Source organism: Solenopsis invicta, chromosome 4 (assembly GCF_016802725.1).
Source record: "Solenopsis invicta isolate M01_SB chromosome 4, UNIL_Sinv_3.0, whole genome shotgun sequence".
In the NCBI taxonomy this organism is placed as follows: domain Eukaryota; kingdom Metazoa; phylum Arthropoda; class Insecta; order Hymenoptera; family Formicidae; genus Solenopsis; species Solenopsis invicta.
In genome coordinates this window covers 22,399,833-22,419,837 of record NC_052667.1, presented here as the reverse complement: position 1 = coordinate 22,419,837, position 20,005 = coordinate 22,399,833, and the positions used below count along the sequence as shown (strand labels likewise).

Sequence of the window (20,005 nt, the reverse complement as noted above, 5' to 3'; positions counted from 1 at the left end):
CGACGCGTTCCCCATCGTAAATATGCTTTGCTAGTATCCGTGAATGTCAGACACGATGAGCTTCTCCAGTGATGAAGTCAACTTCTTGGTCTATCGGTACCTGCAAGAATCAGGTATGAATCGTGAGCTCATAACCTCCTCTGCGCGCGACCTGAACGTACGCTGCACCGCAGCATCCGTCATGCTCGCGTGGCGGGAACCTCGTAGTCGTGACCTCGACAAGTTGCTTTGTGAATGTTCGACACGCGAAGCATTGCATCAACGAGGCTGGCGATTTGAGACAAACTACGATTGTAGGAGTTCCCAGGAATTTAGAAGACTTTCCCAAATTTGGATTTTGTTAATTGTTATTATCACAGGGGAGTTTTGAGGAAGATAAGAATACTAGAAGTCTTTATAGTTTTCTTCTCTAAAAATTCCCCTAAACTTTATTCTGTCATAAAATCTGTAATGATAAAACGTAATTTTGGAGGAAAGTCCACTAACCTGGCAACTCTGTACAGTTTTTATAGAGTTGTGTAGCTAAATCAAATCTCCACATCAAACGTGAAACTTTGACATATGCTTAAAGTAAATTTTAATATGAATTTAATCGAGCATAAGAATTTTTACCTGTATTTTATTTAGATTATTATTCATGGACCTTTGTTTTCTATAGGTTTCCAACATTCTGCGTACACATTTGGTATCGAATCTCACATATCACAGAGCAATATCAATGGCGCCCTCGTGCCACCAGCGGCACTCCTGTCCATTATTCAGAAGGGACTGCAATATACAGAGGCAGAGATAATGATAGGTGAGGATGGCACTGAACACAGGATGGTGGAATCCTTGTCGCTCATCGATGCAGTTATGCCAGACATTGTTGCGACAAGGCAGAATCAGATCAATCAGCAGAAACAGCAGGTGAAGACTGATGGTCAAGATACCAATGGCGAAGAAGGTAATCTATATATATTTGTATACAATCAAAATAAAATATTCAAAATTTTTCTACATAAAAGTATGATACTAAGTATGGAAATTAAACAGTAATTTCTTTAGCACAATATGAAAAAAAAAGGATATTTTATTGATTCAATTGTGGATATCTTTTGATTGTTTTTTTTTCTATTTAAGGTGATGTAAAAAATATTAAAATTTATGAACATACTTTCAAGTTTTTAGAACAAATGTCTATATTTCTTTTTGAAAAAAATAAAATGTATAGTTTAACTACTTTTAAAATTTCACAAAATCTCCATGGATAGAAATTGATCAGACAAGGAATATCCATGATTGAACCTTAAAGATTAAGATTAGATAAATAAAAAAAAATGTGCAGAGTGCCTGATACACCCTGGTCTGAAGAAATTAAACATTTTTCAGACCTCCATAGAAGTCAGGTAGAACAAAATTGGACAGCCATAGATTGCGGTCATTTTGCGAGCTATAGCTCGTCACTTCTGTAAGACATAATGATAAAAAATATGATTTCTCTATATAAAAAACATATTTTTATCATTAGGTGCAGTTGGAAGGGACAGCATATAACTCATTATCGATCTGTCCGTCAACTAGTGGCAAACAGTTTTCTTTAAATTGATTAAATAATAAGTAGAAATAAATAGAATAAACTTTTACTATCAAATACAATGATACAATGTGGATAACTATAAGTTAACATAATTCATGATTCAACAGCAATTGTCTTTCCATTATTATCTCTATTTTTAAAATAATTATTGGAAAGAGAAAAATTTATCTGACTCCATTTTAAAACGATTATAAAAATTTTTTTAATTAATTCAATGAATATTTGATTCTTTTACCAGTTGTTACATCCAACGAAGGTGTAAATAATAATGACCGAAGTGGGGACCGAGGAACGGAGATAGAGGTGGACGAACCGACAACAGGTGCAAATGCAGGCTCCAATGCCAGTACAGTCGAGATCCCTGCCAGTAAAGCCACGAAGTTACGCGGCCACGAGTCGGAGGTATTTATCTGTGCCTGGAATCCAACAACCGATTTATTGGCGTCTGGTTCGGGCGACAGTACCGCTCGCATTTGGGACATGTCAGATAACTCGCAAGCGCCCAATCAATTGGTCTTACGCCACTGTATTCAGAAAGGCGGCACGGAAGTACCCAGCAATAAAGATGTTACATCGTTGGATTGGAAGGTATAAACCGGAGTGCGCTTTTATTCATGGCTGAACGCGTTGATGCAAATACGCATTTTAAACTTTTGCAGTGTGACGGTACACTATTAGCGACGGGAAGTTATGATGGATACGCACGAATTTGGACAACAGACGGACGATTGGCGTCCACGTTAGGTCAACACAAAGGTCCGATCTTCGCGTTAAAATGGAACAAACGCGGCAATTACATTCTGAGCGCTGGCGTTGACAAAACAACCATCATTTGGGACGCTGAAAGTGGACAGTGTACCCAACAGTTTAGTTTCCATTGTGCACCTGCTTTGGATGTCGACTGGCAGACAAACACCTCGTTCGCTAGTTGTTCGACGGATCAATGTATACATGTGTGCAAACTCAACGTAGATAAGCCAATCAAGAGCTTCCAGGGACATACAGTGCGTATATGCGATTAAGAAAATTGTCATTAATCGAGCATTTCCTTTCATTTTTTTTTTTGTGTGTGTTTTGCAGAACGAAGTTAACGCAATTAAATGGGATCCACAAGGAAATCTATTAGCTAGTTGTTCAGACGATATGAGTTTGAAAATTTGGTCAATGAAGCAGGATACATGGGTGCATGATCTGCAAGCACATAGCAAAGAAATCTATACGATCAAATGGTCACCGACTGGCCCTGGAACACACAATCCCAATATGAATTTAACATTGGCCAGTGCATCTTTTGATTCCACTGTTAGACTATGGGACGTGGAAAGAGGTGTATGCATACACACGCTCACTAAACACACTGAGCCAGTATATAGTGTAGCCTTCAGTCCAGATGGAAAGTTTCTTGCTAGTGGTAGTTTTGATAAATGCGTTCATATATGGTCTACGCAAGTAAGTATCGTAGTTTAGTTTTTTTTTGTTTCTAAAATAATGCTAAATATAATTAAACTGATTACTTTCTCTTTATTCGAGCAGAGCGGCCAGTTGGTGCACAGCTACAAAGGTACAGGCGGTATCTTCGAAGTGTGCTGGAATAGTCGCGGTGACAAAGTCGGAGCGTCAGCATCTGATGGCAGTGTATTCGTCCTCGACCTTCGTAAACTATAATTATAATTATATCCTAAAGTGTATACTTTGTGCTAAGTCTGATTTGACAGTTTTGTTACAGTTTTGCATTAAAGAGATTATACTATGGATCCGAAAAAAGGCCTTTTTAAAGTTTTTTTTTTAATAAAAAAGTATTGAAACAATATAGAAATCAATAATATTTTTACAAAAATTGCATCTTTTTTAATTGTTCGATACTTTTTTCTAAAAGAATTCCTGTGATAGCCTTTTTTCGGACAAAATAGATGCCCCTTTAATCTAGGTATATTAGATGTTTAACTTTTTATCGTATCTTTATTTTCTTATTATGCGAAATAAATTAAAGCGCAATTTAATGAATTCTTACATATAACTACGCAAAAATAATAGAATATTATTTGCAAATGATTTCTTTAAAAAGCACATGTTTCGCCCATTAAAATTTTAATCTTTATTTAATCTTTATTTCTTAATAAGATTAAAATTTGTATAATAATTTTTCATCATAAAAGTTTTGATAATTTAAACTCTGATCATTGAAGTATTCAAACAAAATTCTATGAATAAGTTTCCTTAAAATATGCAATAATTTTTAATCACCTTACACGTATGCATTTAAGTTTACTTGAGTATTCCTTCCAATATATTTATAAATTATATTACTTATTCATGAATTTTAGATTATTAAAGTTTTAACAAATGATAGGTGATTGAATAAAATTATTTAATAAAGCGCGTATTCACTTTACAAATATTTTTTTGTATACTATTCCCTTAATATTTGTTTACAAATAATATGCTGCAGAGAAATGTACATTAATAATATTTTTAGTCACAAAATTGTACAGCATATAATTCAACTAACTTTATATTTACAAAGAAATGAATAGCTATCTTTATTCATTGAGAATGACTGGAGTATATTATTCGTGCTTCAGTTGTATTTATAACTACACACAATTAGAGTTGTAACTGTGATAGTATTAAATAATATGTAAACATCGACAATGAATAAAAAAAAATAAACTTTTTTTCAAGAACTTTTTTGAGAAAATAATTTTTTTCACCATATCTTTGAAGACATATAAAAACATGAGAAAACATCTATTGCTAGCTCAATTTTAAATGAAATGTTTTATATTTTTATACTTTGTTTCATATATTTTTAATTGTAGTTATATTTGTCTTATTTTTTACATTTTTCAGATAAATAATTATCTTTATATGGTTATATAAAATCTATAAGAGATCTAAATCTATATATATCTTAATATATTCACGTGTTTTTGAATAATAAATTATATTACGTACAAAATTAAAAATTTTTGAATTATGAGACAATGAAAAGAATTATGAGAAAATTATTGACTTTCATATAATAAAATCTATAATTGAGAAACGACTGAATGTATTAAAAAAAAAAGAAAAAAATACATATATACTTACATAAGAGTTGAAAAATGTAATAACCATATTCCTTACCAATTTCCTAAATTTTCTGGAATAAGATACTTCGAGACAACTATAAATGAAAATATTTTCGTGTGTGGTCATATGGATATTAAATAATTATTTTAATAATGCATACATATTTTATTTGCATCGCATACCCTGCGAAACTTATGCATTGTGTTAGACATTTTATTTTTGCACAATTGATAATCGCTGTTTTTGTACTTCCATAATGGCACAAATAATAAATACATAACTGCGAGATAGCATAAAACATCATATCGTATAATTAACATTAATATTAAGAGGGAAGCAAAAATAACATACGTGATATAAAACTATTATCTAAATCATAATATTGTAAAATCATAATATTTGGGATACCATCTTGTACTTTTATTAATGAAAATCTTATCGTGTATTATTAGTCTCTTAACATTAACAGTATATCTGATCTCCGGATCCTTTTACAAGTTCTCGATTCTTTACATCTGCGAACTTTTAGATAAGTCTTTGATTAATGCACACTATATGCAGAAAATAGATTTCCTTCAGAAGTGTAGGCTGCAGGTACACACATATGAGTGCCCCTCGTCCGACGGTCGACGCCGGGATGTAGACGCGAGAGGCGGTAACTATCAATACAATACGAGGTATTTGTACATTTATAGTTGGCGAAAGTGAAATTATGTAAGTTCAATCGACTTGTGTAATCTCTTCTTCTACAAATGCAAACATTGGTAAAGCGCGGCGGCTGCGGCGACGCGATAATTTAATACACGCTAAAGGATCAGGCGTCAGGTATATTCCTTGCGAAACAGAAGATACAGCTTAAATGAGATCACAATATATAATACTGCTTCGTTACGCCTTTCTCCGTGTCCGAAGACAGATTGGCTGCGGAAGAAGACGGAAGTAAAGCTTTACGTAAAGCTCAGATCTTTGTACGTTTCTTTGGAACGTTACGCGCGCCAGACGAATCCGTCGTGCATCGGTCGCATCTTCGAACGATGCACAATCACGATTCCCATTCCTGCCAGCTTTCGTGTGACACAGGACTGTTACCTGAATTATTATAATCTAACACAATAAATAAATGCTAAAATTAATAAAGGATTGAAAAGGGAGAGTGAATACTGTGCGAAACGTTTCGGGATTTCTCGATCGAATTCATTAGGGAGAGGAAGGGATGTAGCAGGCCCGCGTTTGTTATCGATTGTTAAAGTCAGCAATTTTTTAACATTCATATTGCCAGCCATGGCTGGCGGAACTCGGACTATCTGCTAAACGAGAATAGGCAAAGCGGAAAGAAGAAAGTTGACAAAATAACTTAATGATTGAATGATTTAAAATCGCATATCGTAAAGCTAAGATATATCGGATCTGGAGTTTTTCTTCGCATGCCGAGGCGCGATTACAGCAGGCGAAGCTCATTAGCCTGTACCTGAAAGATCGACATTATCTTTATTAAAACTTCAATTAGAAATTTTTCTCCACCTATACAAATTATAATTATGACGTGATAATTATGATGTGAAATGAATTGCTCGACCAAAAATTATTTAAGCATGTATAGGACATGTCTCAAAACATTAAGAAAATTATGAAAAAATTATAGATTATTTCTCATTGCATTTGAAAGTAGTGGAAAAAATTTGGTGACAATTTTCTATCTGGATAAAAAATTATTTATAATAAAAAAATAGACATATGCACTAATTAAAATATAATTAATAATGAAATAAGAAATAATAAAAAAAATCTGAATTTTTTTATTTAAGTACTTTAAATATTCACTATTATTTATGTAAAGTTTCATTGTGATACAAAAATCAGTTTTGTAAAATAAACAAAACTTATTTATTTACTTAAATGCAAAATAACTAGACAATCACAATAAAACTTTGTATAAATCATCTTAAATATTTAAAATACTTACACAAAAAGATTGAGATTCTCCTTAATGTTATAAAAAATAATTTAATTTTTAATAACAATTAGAGTAAACAAACTAATAAAAATATGTTGTTAAATAGAAATATTATCTTATTCACGCAACTTTCATATGTATATAGTTTATGAAGTGTCCTAAAACAAGTTAAAAATAAAAAAAAAACAAAGATTTTTATATTCTCACCGTCCGATCATCTTGCGACTTGTGGAACAAGGGATTCTGCTCGATCCATTCGTTCCTACTGGATGCTGTAGATCGTTCGCGATTATTCTTTACGCCAGATCTCACAATTCTGTTGGCGTCCGATACCGATCTCTTGCCGATAGTCTCGAGGAAGCGACGATTTTCGTCGACCTGCCGTTGATCTTGCAATGCCTTTCTACGTGCCAGCTCCAGCAGAACTCTCTGCCTCAGCACGTCCAAATTGTTCACAATCGACAGAGATCCAATTCTCTTAGTGCGCATCACGTCTGATCCGAGATCGTTCTCCGAATTCAGCATCTCGTCCTATTCAGCGTGACGAACAATGTTGCATTAATCCTTAAAGTACTAAGGGAAGGAAGAACACACATAAACATTCTGCTGACAAAATTGATTGTTCGCAAATAGAACATCGATCTTTTAATTCATTATAAAAGTGAGTTATAATTAGTGCGCAAGAAGGAATGTTTCTTTTTGTCTTTTAAATTTATTGCTCGCCATAGATACGGTTACGCGTATTATAGCTGCAATAAAAGATATTTTTTTAACCGATGTAAATATTCTGAAAGTGCAAACAAAGAGCGTTAAAATCACGTATGAGCTATCCGAGAACTTTGTCCCGTTGTAAAAATAATGCGATTAGATTACAGCGGTAAGATTTTTTTATGAACACCCCATCCTATTGCATGAACTAACTAACTATGCGCGACAAAACACTGTCAGCTGTTCCATTACATTGTTGTAATTGGCTAACACAGTGCTGGCAAGCTTGTGGCTTTTCAACCTAATCTTATCAACCGTATGTTATTTAGCTTTAACAAAATTTATGGCAAGACTAGTATATGATATTTTAAAGATTAATTCTTTCAAAATGAATCTTCTTTGTGGGATTTTATAAAAAAATTATTTTTATATAAAATTTTTTTTCGGGAAAATAATATTCATTCAGATGGTCAAATTTATGATGAAAAATTGAAGATTCTATATATATTCTATCAATTTATTTATATACATATATACGTATAAATTTATACATTACATACATGTTATAATGTAAATTGAGCAAATTTGCACTTGCCGCAACGATTGTACTATAATATTATAAGTCGATCTGCGAGTTTCGCGCGACAGAAAGGAAAAGAGAGACACCGATTCCAAAGAATCGTTTTGCGAGAATGAGCGCTAGAAAATACGATCGTAAAGTCTCTATATGTGAATTGAGAAAACATATATGAAGTGTGACATAAAACCACGGTAAAGTAAAAAGCACCTACAACATCGTATCCGGAAAGATGTCATACAGTAAATTGTAACTACGAAGGAGCACGTAAATTTCAAATTGCCCTTAATACCTGCGTATTCACGTGTAGAAGTTATCTCTCTTCAATGCATTCTTGGTTTTGAGTTCAAAATGATCCTGTCGTTACAGAACTTTAATTGCCAGACTACTTATCAAAGTATTTAATGTTAGATGTTAATAATATTGAATGTCTTAATGTCTTCAAATACAAAGCACACTGTACTATTCATATTTTCCTTAAAAGTTAAATTTTAATATGATTGTTAAATTTAATTTTAATTTTAGTTTATGACTAAAATTAAATTTTAATAATCTTAATGTTTCTCGAGCTCGTGCATAGAAATTATTATACGTGGTCGCATTTTCTGTCGTTCATTATCACAAAGTGATCTTTTGAATCTGTGTGTCTCTCTCTCTCTCTCTTTTCCTTGTTCGTGCGAAACTCGCAGATCGACTTACACAATTGTCACAGCATTTGTAAATTTGCGCGCTGCTCAGTGGCAGCCGAAAATGCAACCCCTCGAGCGTAAACTCGCAAGAGAGCTTGCAACTTATACTGCACAATGCACCGAAGCGGAAAATACGTATTTACAGAGGTGGGCGAAGAGCGAATAATGAATGCACATGAATAATGAAGCCACCTGCCACCGCCAGGTCGTCGTGTAATATTGCTGCCTTTACGCAGCTCGTTTCGTTTCGGGGCAAATAAAAAATTCTAAAATGCATGCTACAAATGACGTCCAGCAATCGCGTTTGCAATGTTTCAAAGTGACAAATAAATCGAGCGTCTTGCCAAAGGATGCTACGCGAGAGACCCCATTTGTTCACAAGGAACAAAAATTTCTACAAAATTTCCTATGCTGAGAAACGTAACGATTTCCGAGAATCGAAAAATCATATTGTTTTCTCTCGAAATGTCGGAGTTGAAGATAAATGGAAAGAAATGTACATGCCGTGTACGAAAATAACTCGCTGAATAGTATACGAAGATTCACCCACGAATAATGACAACGATAACTTCCTTTGTTATTGTCAGATTGCGTTATCGTGCACATACATAACTTTTTCTCCACGGCGGCGCAGATAGCTTTCTTGAAAATGATCTCGAAGAGGTGATTTATTCTTGCAGATATGAGAAATATTGCGATATGTTTTTCTCAGATACTTCTCTCAGTATTGTGTGTATCCTTAGTTTGTCCAATATTAAGATTAATGCATTCGATATTTGTGAATTTTTATTGGTGAGAAGAGTGGGAAAAGCCGCGAATAAAGGAAGGCTTTATATTCTCGCGTGTCGAAATCTCCGCTCTGTAAGTCGGCGCATACAGAGGAATGCAACGGGAGAATGCAAATCCTCTGTAACACGACGTGTGGGATCTCCCGTGTGCGATGGAAACTAGTGAGAGACGGACTCCATTCATGCGGACTCTCGCGTTTCTGATTCATCCTCGCACACACACACACACACACACACACACATTTCCGCGTATGTACGTACGTTTACGTCATTATTTTCCATAACCATTTTCCGATACCAAACTGCGAGGCGCGTCCCTTATGCACCGCCCTACTGCATCCCGTCGTCGCGCGCGTAAAGTGTGCGTCATCCGCGCGAATACCGGTCGATCGTAACACGCGCTAACTATTCGAAATGCAAAAGCGCTCGTAAACTAAGCGATCTGACGAGACACGTGCCGACGCGTGTTGTCCGACACAATGGCATTCGTACATATATATTTGGAATACGTTGTTCTGTGTATTTCGCGATTTCCGCTCTCGAGCGTTTAGAACCCATCGGATTATTGATAATACTTTCTTATCGCGGTGCATCTTCTTCTCTTCCATTTGCCTTAAATGCTGTAAATTTGCATCAATCTAAGGATGCAAGTGGAAGAGAAAAAGCTGCGCCCGCGATAAGGGAGCATCATTAATAATCTGTAGATAAGTCCCAACGTTTTCCAAATGCGATGCGATAAAGATGAATCATTAGCTTGCGCTTTTGGATTTTGAAAAACATTTTTGTACTCAAAATTTAATTCATTTGTGTAGAAATAAAATTAAAACGTGAATAAATGTGAAGGGGACATGAAATAACTCTGATTATTTTAATCGGGCCCTGAACAAACGTGTGTGACGATAATAATTTAAAAAATTTATTGTTCTTATTAATTGTAAAATTCTTAGCATTTGATCTAATAAAAAAGTTTCTTTTCTCATTCGTGTATAGATGTATTTTGTGTAAGATTTTCGTGTTTTTATACTTTAGTTTCTGTACGTCTCAATTTTCCATCTATAAGTAAAACGAATGGAAGAGATATAATTCCGATCATCAAGATTAAAGTTATTTCTCGATCGCTTTGTTTCCGATTTCAGAATATTTCTATTTGCCGTATTATTTTATTCGAGAGAAAACGTACCTCCAATTCTGGTATTCTTCGATCGATCAACAGGAAAATTTTAGGACGCTCGTCCGACACGTCCCTTCTTTCGTACGACGATAAAGGAGCGGAACTTGTGAGGCCGATTATCGTCGTCGACGCCAAGATACCAAGCAGTATCATCGTGCAGGAAGAATGTAAATTAATATCGTTCATCTGAAACACAACATCATAATATCAAAACAGGTGATAACAAGTAGTCGGCCAAGTATTCGTTACAGAGACAGTAAACTAAATATTTTTATTAATAATGTAGTTGTATTAAGGCTCTCAAAATATAAATCACATTGGGAAGGAGAAAAGCCTCTGTGAGCTGATACTGAGTGTTCGTGTGTAAACAAATAATTTACTTTCTTAAAGAGAACAGTAAACGTTTCGACTCGTGAATGAGTCATCTTGAGTACAATCACTTTTAGTTATCTCCGATGTTCCGTTCCAAGCTTGATATCCTCATTCTCATTTATAACGTTCGTATTACAATACGATCGACAAGACTACATTTATTACATTTCGTAAACATCGATGATTAGTTTGTTAAAATTTCACTTATTATTTAATTAATTTATTAAAATATAAAACTCATAACGTTTATTTGCACATAATATATGAGCTGGGTTTCGATATAAACTAACGGTATTGAAAATCTATAATTCACGTTACATATACATACTACAAATTTTCAGTAATAGCAGTGAATTTTGGAACGTCATCACAGTAGGGATCGTGGCGCAGAGAGTAGAGTGAGTCTGCTTTCTGTACCGAAGATCCGGGTTTGAATTCCCGCTGATCAGAAGAAGATACACATCTGATTTTCATCGATCGCTACGTTCCAGAAATATAGCAAATCACCAAGAGTATCGTATCATGAAAAAATCCTTCTAAATTAAACCGTTCAGAATTAGCGTTTAAACTGTATGCAGGTTTATCTACTGTATCTTTAAGAAGATAATTCATTTGACTACATAGAAACAATCGGTCTCGATGCTGACAGAAACATTTCTCCTTCCCCTAAATATTTTTGTCATAAAAAAATCGAAACATCGTTTCTTTATTTTCACGATGGTTTTATAACATTCGAGACCTTCGAATTTATATGATCACTTAATTATGCTTAGGTTGCATACCTTTTCGCGTCGTGATACACTTTTGTTTTGATTTTTTTCGTCGAGATAGAACTTCGAAGAAAAAGTTTAGAGTAGATGGAGGAATCGATTCTAGACTAAATATAGATCGTATAATGTGACGAAACTAGGAAGAAAAGTAGAAAATTGCGCAGGCGAATTTGCGCGCCCATTCTTTGCGTGTCGAGTAAGTTTTTTCTTCTTTTCTCCAGAGTCTACTCGATTCGAGAGCAGATATTCTTTTAACGGCTTCTGTCTTTTCTCTCTCTCTCTATCATCTATCACAAGATGATTTACGAGAAATTCCGACACCGAATATTAAGATATTTAATACATTTTAAAATATTTCTAGGCAATATTTTGTTTCATGTTCAAAATTAAAATTTAACATTTTTTAAATATAATTATTATAAATACTTGTTTGTGATAATTTTACATGATAATTTTATTTAGAGCTTAATTGTTAATCAATTAAAAAACCTGTAATATAATAACATATAAATATGAATAATCAAGCGTAGAATTGTCATCCAAAATGTTACCTCCATAAATTCTGAAAAAAATACAAGCGCAAAATGATATAATAAAAAAAAAACTTTGATTAAATATTGTTGATTTTCACATAAAATCCGCAAATTTTCGTAATTTTTTTAAGTTGCATATTACACTATATTGAAAATCTTTGGATACCAGTTTAAAAGATTTTTAGGAAATATACGGAAGTACAGTAAATATTAATAGTAACATTATGTTACAATAAAAGATAAACGAGCCACTAAAAATAAGCTCAATATGTACCAAATATTCTGAAAAAATTTGTAGTTTCTAGTTCCATGTTATAAAAACAGTAAAATTATCAAGAAAAAGTGCCAATATTTGAACAAAGTGAAATTAGTGTATTAGTGTATGTAATGTGTTTCTTGGCAATAAGCGTCATATTGCAAAAAATATTAATATACATTTGCCTGTAAATCCGTTTGCCTAGCAACTAGATTGCACTGATTATTATTATTTGAGATACTATATTTAATAATTTTTCAATTTAGATAGCTAAAGTCAATCAATAAATATAAAATTTAATATTTGATTTTTCTGCAATTTGTACAATGTGCGATGGCTGCGATGGCAGGTGAGAAGAACTACTTTGTGCATAAATTGCTTGCCGTGCCAACATCCAGTCGTTCTAAGGTAATCTATTCCTCAATTCGCGTTAGAGTATGCTCCCCGAGGGAGCCTTGTTAAATTACTTTTGCAACTCAGTGGTGAAGTCGTTATTCTCATGCACGCAATAACATTTCTCACAAAACATAAAATATCATCATCGTCGTATTAAACACAATTTAAATCTCTATGATCTCTATTTTTTCATTGCGCGTAATATTACAAATAATATTCAACATTTTTAAAAAATAAAGAAAAAAAAACAGAAAAATTAATTTAATCACGACGTATATAAAAGTTTGTTTTTCTATAATAAAAACATTTTTATATTTTTGTTTAGATATTAGATGTAATAAATATATAAGATACACGTTTAATTATACAAATTAAAATTATACGAAAAAAATACAGTATTATTTTTATTATCTAGCTATGACTGCTAAAAAGCACTTCATTTATATTATGTTTTCACATTATCGGTCAAATAAGTTCTTTATTCTAAAATATTATTTTTTTTTCCTTTTAATTTACTTTTTTAACTTTTTCTTACTTCATTTTTTTTTTAATGTCAAGACAACAATAATTTTCAAAATTTATTTCTTTTAGCAATTATGTTTCAAAACTTCTGTATTAACTTTTGATCAATTTTTTTTTCTGTATAATAAACAAATTCGATGACGTCAACACATAAAACATGGTAAATTCTACGAGACGTAGACGTTATCATGGTCGTCGTCGTCGTTGTCGTCATCGTTCTGGTCCATTAACACCAAGGGGCTTAATTTGCCGTTCGTAATTTAGGGCTGCCGTCCCGCTTTTCAATTACACGCTGCGAGTCTACCGGCGCGGCGCGGCGTAGTGATTCGATCCCACGTCTTGATTTCTATCCCTCTATTACTGTCCTCTTCCTTTCTAGTATTGTGCTAGTGCAAGGTTCGTGGATTTTTAATTAATGTCTAGGCTGAGATTGGTACACTGGTCAAAGGGAATTAGGTGTCTCGTTATCAAAGTGCTGAGCTACAGGCCCTCTTACTGTTCATTAGGCAGCTTGGACAATTAGTAGACAACGCGAATGTTAAAAGAGAGCTATAACGTTAAAAGAGATATAGAATAAGCAAAACGAAACGTTATTTAATCATTCCCGTTTTCTTTTTCCTTTTGAAATAAATTGTAAATTATTCTCTTCAAAAAAGACAATTTTATCTTTCTCAATGTATTTCTGTATTAAGAAAATATTTATTTCAAATTTGTGAAGATAAATTAAAAGAAGAACAGAATAATCTTTATTTTTAGAAAATAGAAAAATTGTGAAACTGGAAAATAACATAATTAAAATTTATCTGTACAATTAAAATTATTTTTTATATTTTTTAATAACAAATATATATTGGAGACATAATATTTCTCTACAATAAAAATGAATAAATTACAATTAATTAATAAGTACTGACTTATTCAATTTGGCCTTTTTTAATTACGTTTTATACTAGAAAGTAAACATTTTTTAAATACGGAAATATCAAATATTCATAAAAATATACTTCTTTACTTTTACTAAAATAATGAAATTTAATTATACAATTTGAAAAAAAAGAAATATATTGTGTTATAATTTAAACTACATTTTAAGTAATAGATTATATAAAATTAAACAAAAAGCGGTATGCTTTTATCCATTATAACAATTATAATTCATTATTTTAAGGATTGGTAATGAAATGCAAAAATGATGTATAGTTAGATGGTAATTTAATCAATATTAGCGACGGTTATATTAATTATATCGATGATATAAAATATTATATTAATAAATGTTAATTAATACATCTTAAAATATTTTCCTTTTCAAAGATTTTCAATAAATTTAATAATTATATTAATAAATATTAATTATAAATTATAAAAGGGGAACATTTTTCTATAATAAATGCACTTAATAATTGCATTCGGGCGTACTATTATAATTGCTTTCTTACAGTTAGTAATTATTTAATTAATAAATATTGTAAATTGATTAAAAATAATAACTGCCGCCAGTTTCCTTCCACCACAATTATTCTGATTAGCTTCACAGAAGGTGTGCGATCGATTCAAGATATTTCAGTAGAAGAAGCCTTATCAAATCAGACGGGACAACGAAGCAAGTCTGCTCCGATTCGCTCAACGCAGGATCTTTGCTTCGAGTCGTTGCAACGCTCGCTGAAATTTAATTTTGCAAAAGCATTGCAACAAGCCGCGATATTTCCTGGTTCATTTTCCGATATGTAAATGATGCTGCAAATTCGAGAAGATTGTTGTTCGAGCATAATAGAGATATCGCGGTAAATTGATGCGCAAATGCGAATCAAATTATGTCCTCGTTATCCGCTGACGGTGCTCATACCAACACGTTATTTATGTAAATGACTACTAATTGAGGTGTAATTCGCTTATGAATAAAAGCGAATTACGCCTGCAATACCGTATCATTTAGGCAATATAAATTGGCTCACGCTATTTCGAATATTCACTTTTTTTTTTCTAGAATATCTCAACTCTTTCAGTTTTTTCGGTTAACTTCTATTCGGAGATTTATTCAGATCCCATAAGATGTCCAGAACTACTAAACGCTGTTTGGAATTTATGATAAGATTCAGACACAATTCAGTAATTATGAAAAAAATCCCCTTGTATTTTCAAACGAAATAAATTTTATTTATTTAAGCTGCAAATGTTACTTTTCATCTAGCAAAAACCTTAAAGAAATGATACTTTACGTACGTTATTATTATTGCGTAATAAAATTTTCTTTTCAAAGGCTACGTATAGTTTATATAATATTTATATTTTTGATTATTAGGCGAAATCTTAAATGTAATAATAATTAATGATTTATATATTTGTCTGTTATTTATTGTTTATTAATTTGTTCTGCTTATTTTGAAATCTGTTGTGCCAAAACTGTAATCTCACACTATTCAATTATTATACAGTTAAATATTAATGATGTTAATATTAAATATATAAAATGACCGAAAATATCAATATCTGTTTACTCTGTTATATATTAGTCATCATTTACATACATTAAAAATATTTTATATCTATTCACGATCCGAAAAAAACTGACAAGAACGAAAGAATATTTCTACGCGAAAAGTCTCATTTATCCTTATTTATTTAGTCCGTTTTCCTGGTTCTTCCAACTTCTTTCAACTCGGCTACTGTTTCTGATCGTAAACTTACTTCCTCACGTACATAAAGTTCGCGAATCTTTTCTTCTTGTTTTATTAACTCTTACTTTGTATTAGCGACTTATTGGACATTGGTTGACTATAAGATCATAAAATTGTCACGAATAACTTAATTATTATACATTATAAATTTGCTATTGATAAATTATTGATGAATACTTTTTTCAAGCGTAGAATGCACATTTTCAAATATTTTTAAACACATATACGTGCAAAAAATAATAGGTATGTATGAATGCTATGAATCTAACGCAAACAAGTCGTCCTGCATTCTTAATTTGTTTGTCAAATGGCAAACAAAGTAAGAGAAAGCAATACCAGTAGGAAAACAATACTAGTAGGAAATCCATTTTGTATGGAAATTCGTTTGTAACGAGACTGTTCTTCGGGAACAGCGGCTGTCCATTAGAAAAAAAGAAAAAAAGAATAACGCATTTCCAATTATCCTAAAGTTAATTACCGTCGTACCGTGCATCACATACTCCGTTTTTCCAGCTGTCCGATTGTTTTAAGTCGTAATGAATTTCGTTCACGGTTTATGTATGCAATTTGCGACGAAGCGTATACACTTTTTAACTTCGGTAATTAACAAAATCGTTTTCTTCGTTTTTTACACAGAATGCAGATTGCGGATTTAAACTGAAGAACAATATATTGTATTTCCTTCATGTTTTTAGATATAAATATAAATAGCGCGAATTTAAATATCTGTAATTTGGGATTGACAGATATTTGTAACAGATTTCTATATTATTATTTTCAATCAAATAGCTAATTTTCTTTTCCTTTTGTTTCTTAATTCTCTTACAAAAAATATCCATTTACATTATTTACAAAATATTCATCGTGACATCGTAACAATGTTGTTCTTGATTCTTCGACAAAAACTCGTGTATCAACTGTCACAGTGTGTTTTGCTTTTCACTGAAATATCGCGTATCATGTAATATTTTGGATCTGTTGAATTTTCTGTCGTTGCGCGTTCGTTGAAACAAAAGCGTCATCAATTGCAATAAGAAGTAGAACGAGTAATTTTATAGTCCGACGCAAGCGCAACGTTTCAAGTTATACCGTTTTAATTCAAAATTATTTTTACGTTTTTTTTCCAACAATTTAAATGCAAAGAAAAAAAAATTTAAAAAAGCTTATATTAAATAATCCAATTTTAAATTATAAATCCACTTAGATTTAAACAGTTTTTAACTAAAACAAAAACCATAAAATAAATATCTCTCGTAATAGTTATTATGTTAATACTGCGATATATGAACTTTGTGATAAGCAATGAATGAAATAATGAATTTTAACGTGACAATTATACATCGAATTGCAACGTTTAAATTGCAACTTTAAATTGCCACATTTGCTTTAAATCGCCTGATTTTCCAATCTCGATAAGCTACAATGTCAACTAGTCTCATCAATCTTGATGATCTGCATGTTATCCATTCTAGCTCGTTTATCAAACGTGAAAGAAATAGATAGAGGATGTAGGTGCTATCTAAATCTCCTTTTCGGCAATCCTCGATCTTCCACGACGTACGTAATAATATCGGTAAACACCGGCGAGACAAAATAATTAGTTTACATTGATGGTATCTATATGACTCAACCGCGTTTGATATATTATATAATGTATGTCGGGAAAATATAATCTTGGACGGAACATCGCTTCTCCTTGAGACAACACGGCGCGACGTCCTGATGAAAGAACGCGATTCATCGACCGATCCACTTTCATGAACCACCTATGATATTCTCTTCTCACGAACGGTAATTTCAATACTTGAAACATTTTAACTTCAAAATTTGATAATTTTAACTTCGCGTTTAAATTTACATCCGGGAGGGAATTTTCAAATATTTGCAATTTATGAGATCTAAATTTTCGGGATTCCGATATTGGATATTTATGGTATGGCAGTGTTTATTTTCGAAACACGAGAGCAATTTTGCGATCCACGGGAGAGCGAGTGATTTTAATTTGCTGACGACATGACTTACGACACAAGCGTTAACGTCGGACGGCCAATCGGTCATATCGATGGCTAAAGCACGAGAGAAAGATTGTCGTAATCATTTTGGTCCGTATTTAGAAATTTTTAAAGAGAAATTCTGGTCGCCTTAAACGTCACACGTCGAACATATCACGTATGAAGGAAGTCTTAAAAAGTATAAGAATAGCATTAAGAAATTTGTGGACCATTTAGGAAGACAAATGCTTACAAATTGCAAAATTGATTGTCATTTAAATTGATATAAATTAATTTGAATAACGCAAAAATATCATAGAAATGGAGAAGAATGAGAGATATTATTCTGTAATATCTTGTCAACAACGTGAAATGAGATAATCTTACGGAATTCTGGCACTGTTACATGTTACCTCATTTATTTGAGAAATGTGTCTTCACAGGAGATTAAAATGAACATTTGTCATCCCGAACGTTACACGTGTCGCTGTACAAGCTACGAGCGTTAATATTACATTATATTTAATTTTAATGTGTCCATTAATATCCATTTCGCTAAAATATTTTTAGAAAATAACATTTTTGGAAAAAAATATTATTAAAAAAAATATATATTAATGGATACACATACACACACATATACCAAATTATTATTATGAAAATATATTTAAAAGATATAAAAATATTATTTTGCATAATAATAACGCCAGCATATACATTTTTTAAATTAAAGCAAAGATAGATAATGAGAGCGTCAGCTGGGAGAGCGAATTAAGATGTAAATTAAGGGAAAAGGGACTGGCAACGGAGTCGTTCAATGTAGCGTAACGTTCTAAAAAACGACAGTCTTATTCAAATGTCGCCAGTTTGTTGAAGTGTCAACGGAGCATTATGTTAATAGCGCGATGACGTATCATTTGCTACCCAATGTTCTCGCACGTGGACGATGTATTTAGAAGTAACTGACTTCTTTCCGAAAATGTGCAATTTAAGGGGTGCATGATATCATAGCTTTGACACAAATTATATCTTGCAAGTATTTCATACTCAAATGTGGAATCTTTTTAATAATTTAGCTATTACATTTTTGCTTAAAAAATTCGTCACAAAGTGTTTTTCTTATTAGTAAAAAGATAAAAATATAAATTTTAGAAAATAAGATATAATATTTGTATATGAAAAAATCTTTGCATGCGGATGGTGCTTAGAAGTAGCTAACTTCTTTTAAATTTGTATGAACAAATTATTATATTATATATAGAATTATATACACACACAATCCGTACTATCCCAATAACAAATAATATATTATTGAAGATTCCTTAATCAAAATTTCTTAAAACTTATAAGAATTAAAATCACGATTCTTAAAATGTCCATATAATATCTTTGTTCTAGTTAATACAGTTAATATTTGTCATTATTGACTTTTGTAAAATAAGCTTGCAAACATACTATTTTTTTCATTCGCGTATAAAAGATCCATTCAGCAAAGTAGTCGGTGAGCTCTTTCACAAAGGACCGGTTCGTTCGTTCATTCATCACTTTACCGACGGACACGCGGTACTGAGGCGCTTTAATTCCGGAGCATCGCTTTAATGACCGGTGATGCGGTCGTCGACGTGGCGGGAGCGCACGTGACCAAATTTAATTTAACTGCCCCTTTCGAGACGGTCGAATATAATTTCTCACTTGCCTTACTCCATTACCTTCGTTTATTCCACTGTACAACACGCATTTTTCGTAGAGACATGATTTATAAGCACAAGAAATTTTCTGTGAAAGTCTTCGTTAAATGTATTCCCTTCCAAAGTTCCGGAAAATTTTTGAGTTTTTTTTTTATTTTGAATTACTTGAGTATTTAGCATTTCAATAATAAGCCAAAAAAACAAACCATGTCATTATTGCATTCTTTGAATCTTGTAGAGCGAAATATCACTCTGTGAAAT

The 20,005-nt window shown here is 32.3% G+C and overlaps 2 protein-coding genes across 6 annotated transcripts in view; one reads left to right on the top strand and one right to left on the bottom strand.

The window, feature by feature from the left end:
* The first annotated feature begins 43 nt into the window (after positions 1 to 43).
* LOC105196127 (F-box-like/WD repeat-containing protein TBL1XR1) lies at positions 44 to 4,254 on the top strand. Its single transcript, XM_011161886.3, has 6 exons — positions 44 to 113; positions 659 to 946; positions 1,818 to 2,167; positions 2,239 to 2,583; positions 2,660 to 3,028; positions 3,113 to 4,254. Exons 1-6 carry the CDS (start codon positions 44 to 46, stop codon positions 3,242 to 3,244), a joined length of 1,554 nt encoding a protein of 517 aa, XP_011160188.1. The 3' UTR covers positions 3,245 to 4,254.
* Positions 4,255 to 4,795: 541 nt separating this feature from the next.
* LOC105196128 (diuretic hormone 44) overlaps positions 4,796 to 20,005 on the bottom strand; it is a 39,992-nt gene continuing 24,782 nt past the window's right edge. For 4 of the 5 annotated variants that reach the window (XM_039447943.1, XM_011161888.3, XM_026139551.2 and 1 more), the window contains exons 2-4: positions 10,548 to 10,724; positions 6,813 to 7,136; positions 4,796 to 6,119 (exon numbers count right to left, since the gene is read on the bottom strand). In XM_039447943.1, coding sequence (XP_039303877.1) covers positions 6,090 to 6,119; positions 6,813 to 7,136; positions 10,548 to 10,724 — 531 coding nt within the window. In that variant the 3' untranslated portion in view covers positions 4,796 to 6,089. Of the gene's footprint in view, positions 6,120 to 6,812; positions 7,137 to 10,547; positions 10,725 to 19,511; positions 19,623 to 20,005 lie in introns of those variants that run through there. The other variant, XM_011161887.3, reaches the window with a different exon arrangement.

Coding starts and splice junctions, on each gene's coding strand:
- LOC105196127 (XM_011161886.3), top strand. CDS start 44: ATGTCAGACACGATGAGCTTCTCCAGTGATGAAGTCAACTTCTTGGTC. Junction 2,168..2,238: donor TTACATCGTTGGATTGGAAG/GTATAAACCGGA, acceptor AAACTTTTGCAG/TGTGACGGTACACTATTAGC. Junction 2,584..2,659: donor AGAGCTTCCAGGGACATACA/GTGCGTATATGC, acceptor TGTGTTTTGCAG/AACGAAGTTAACGCAATTAA.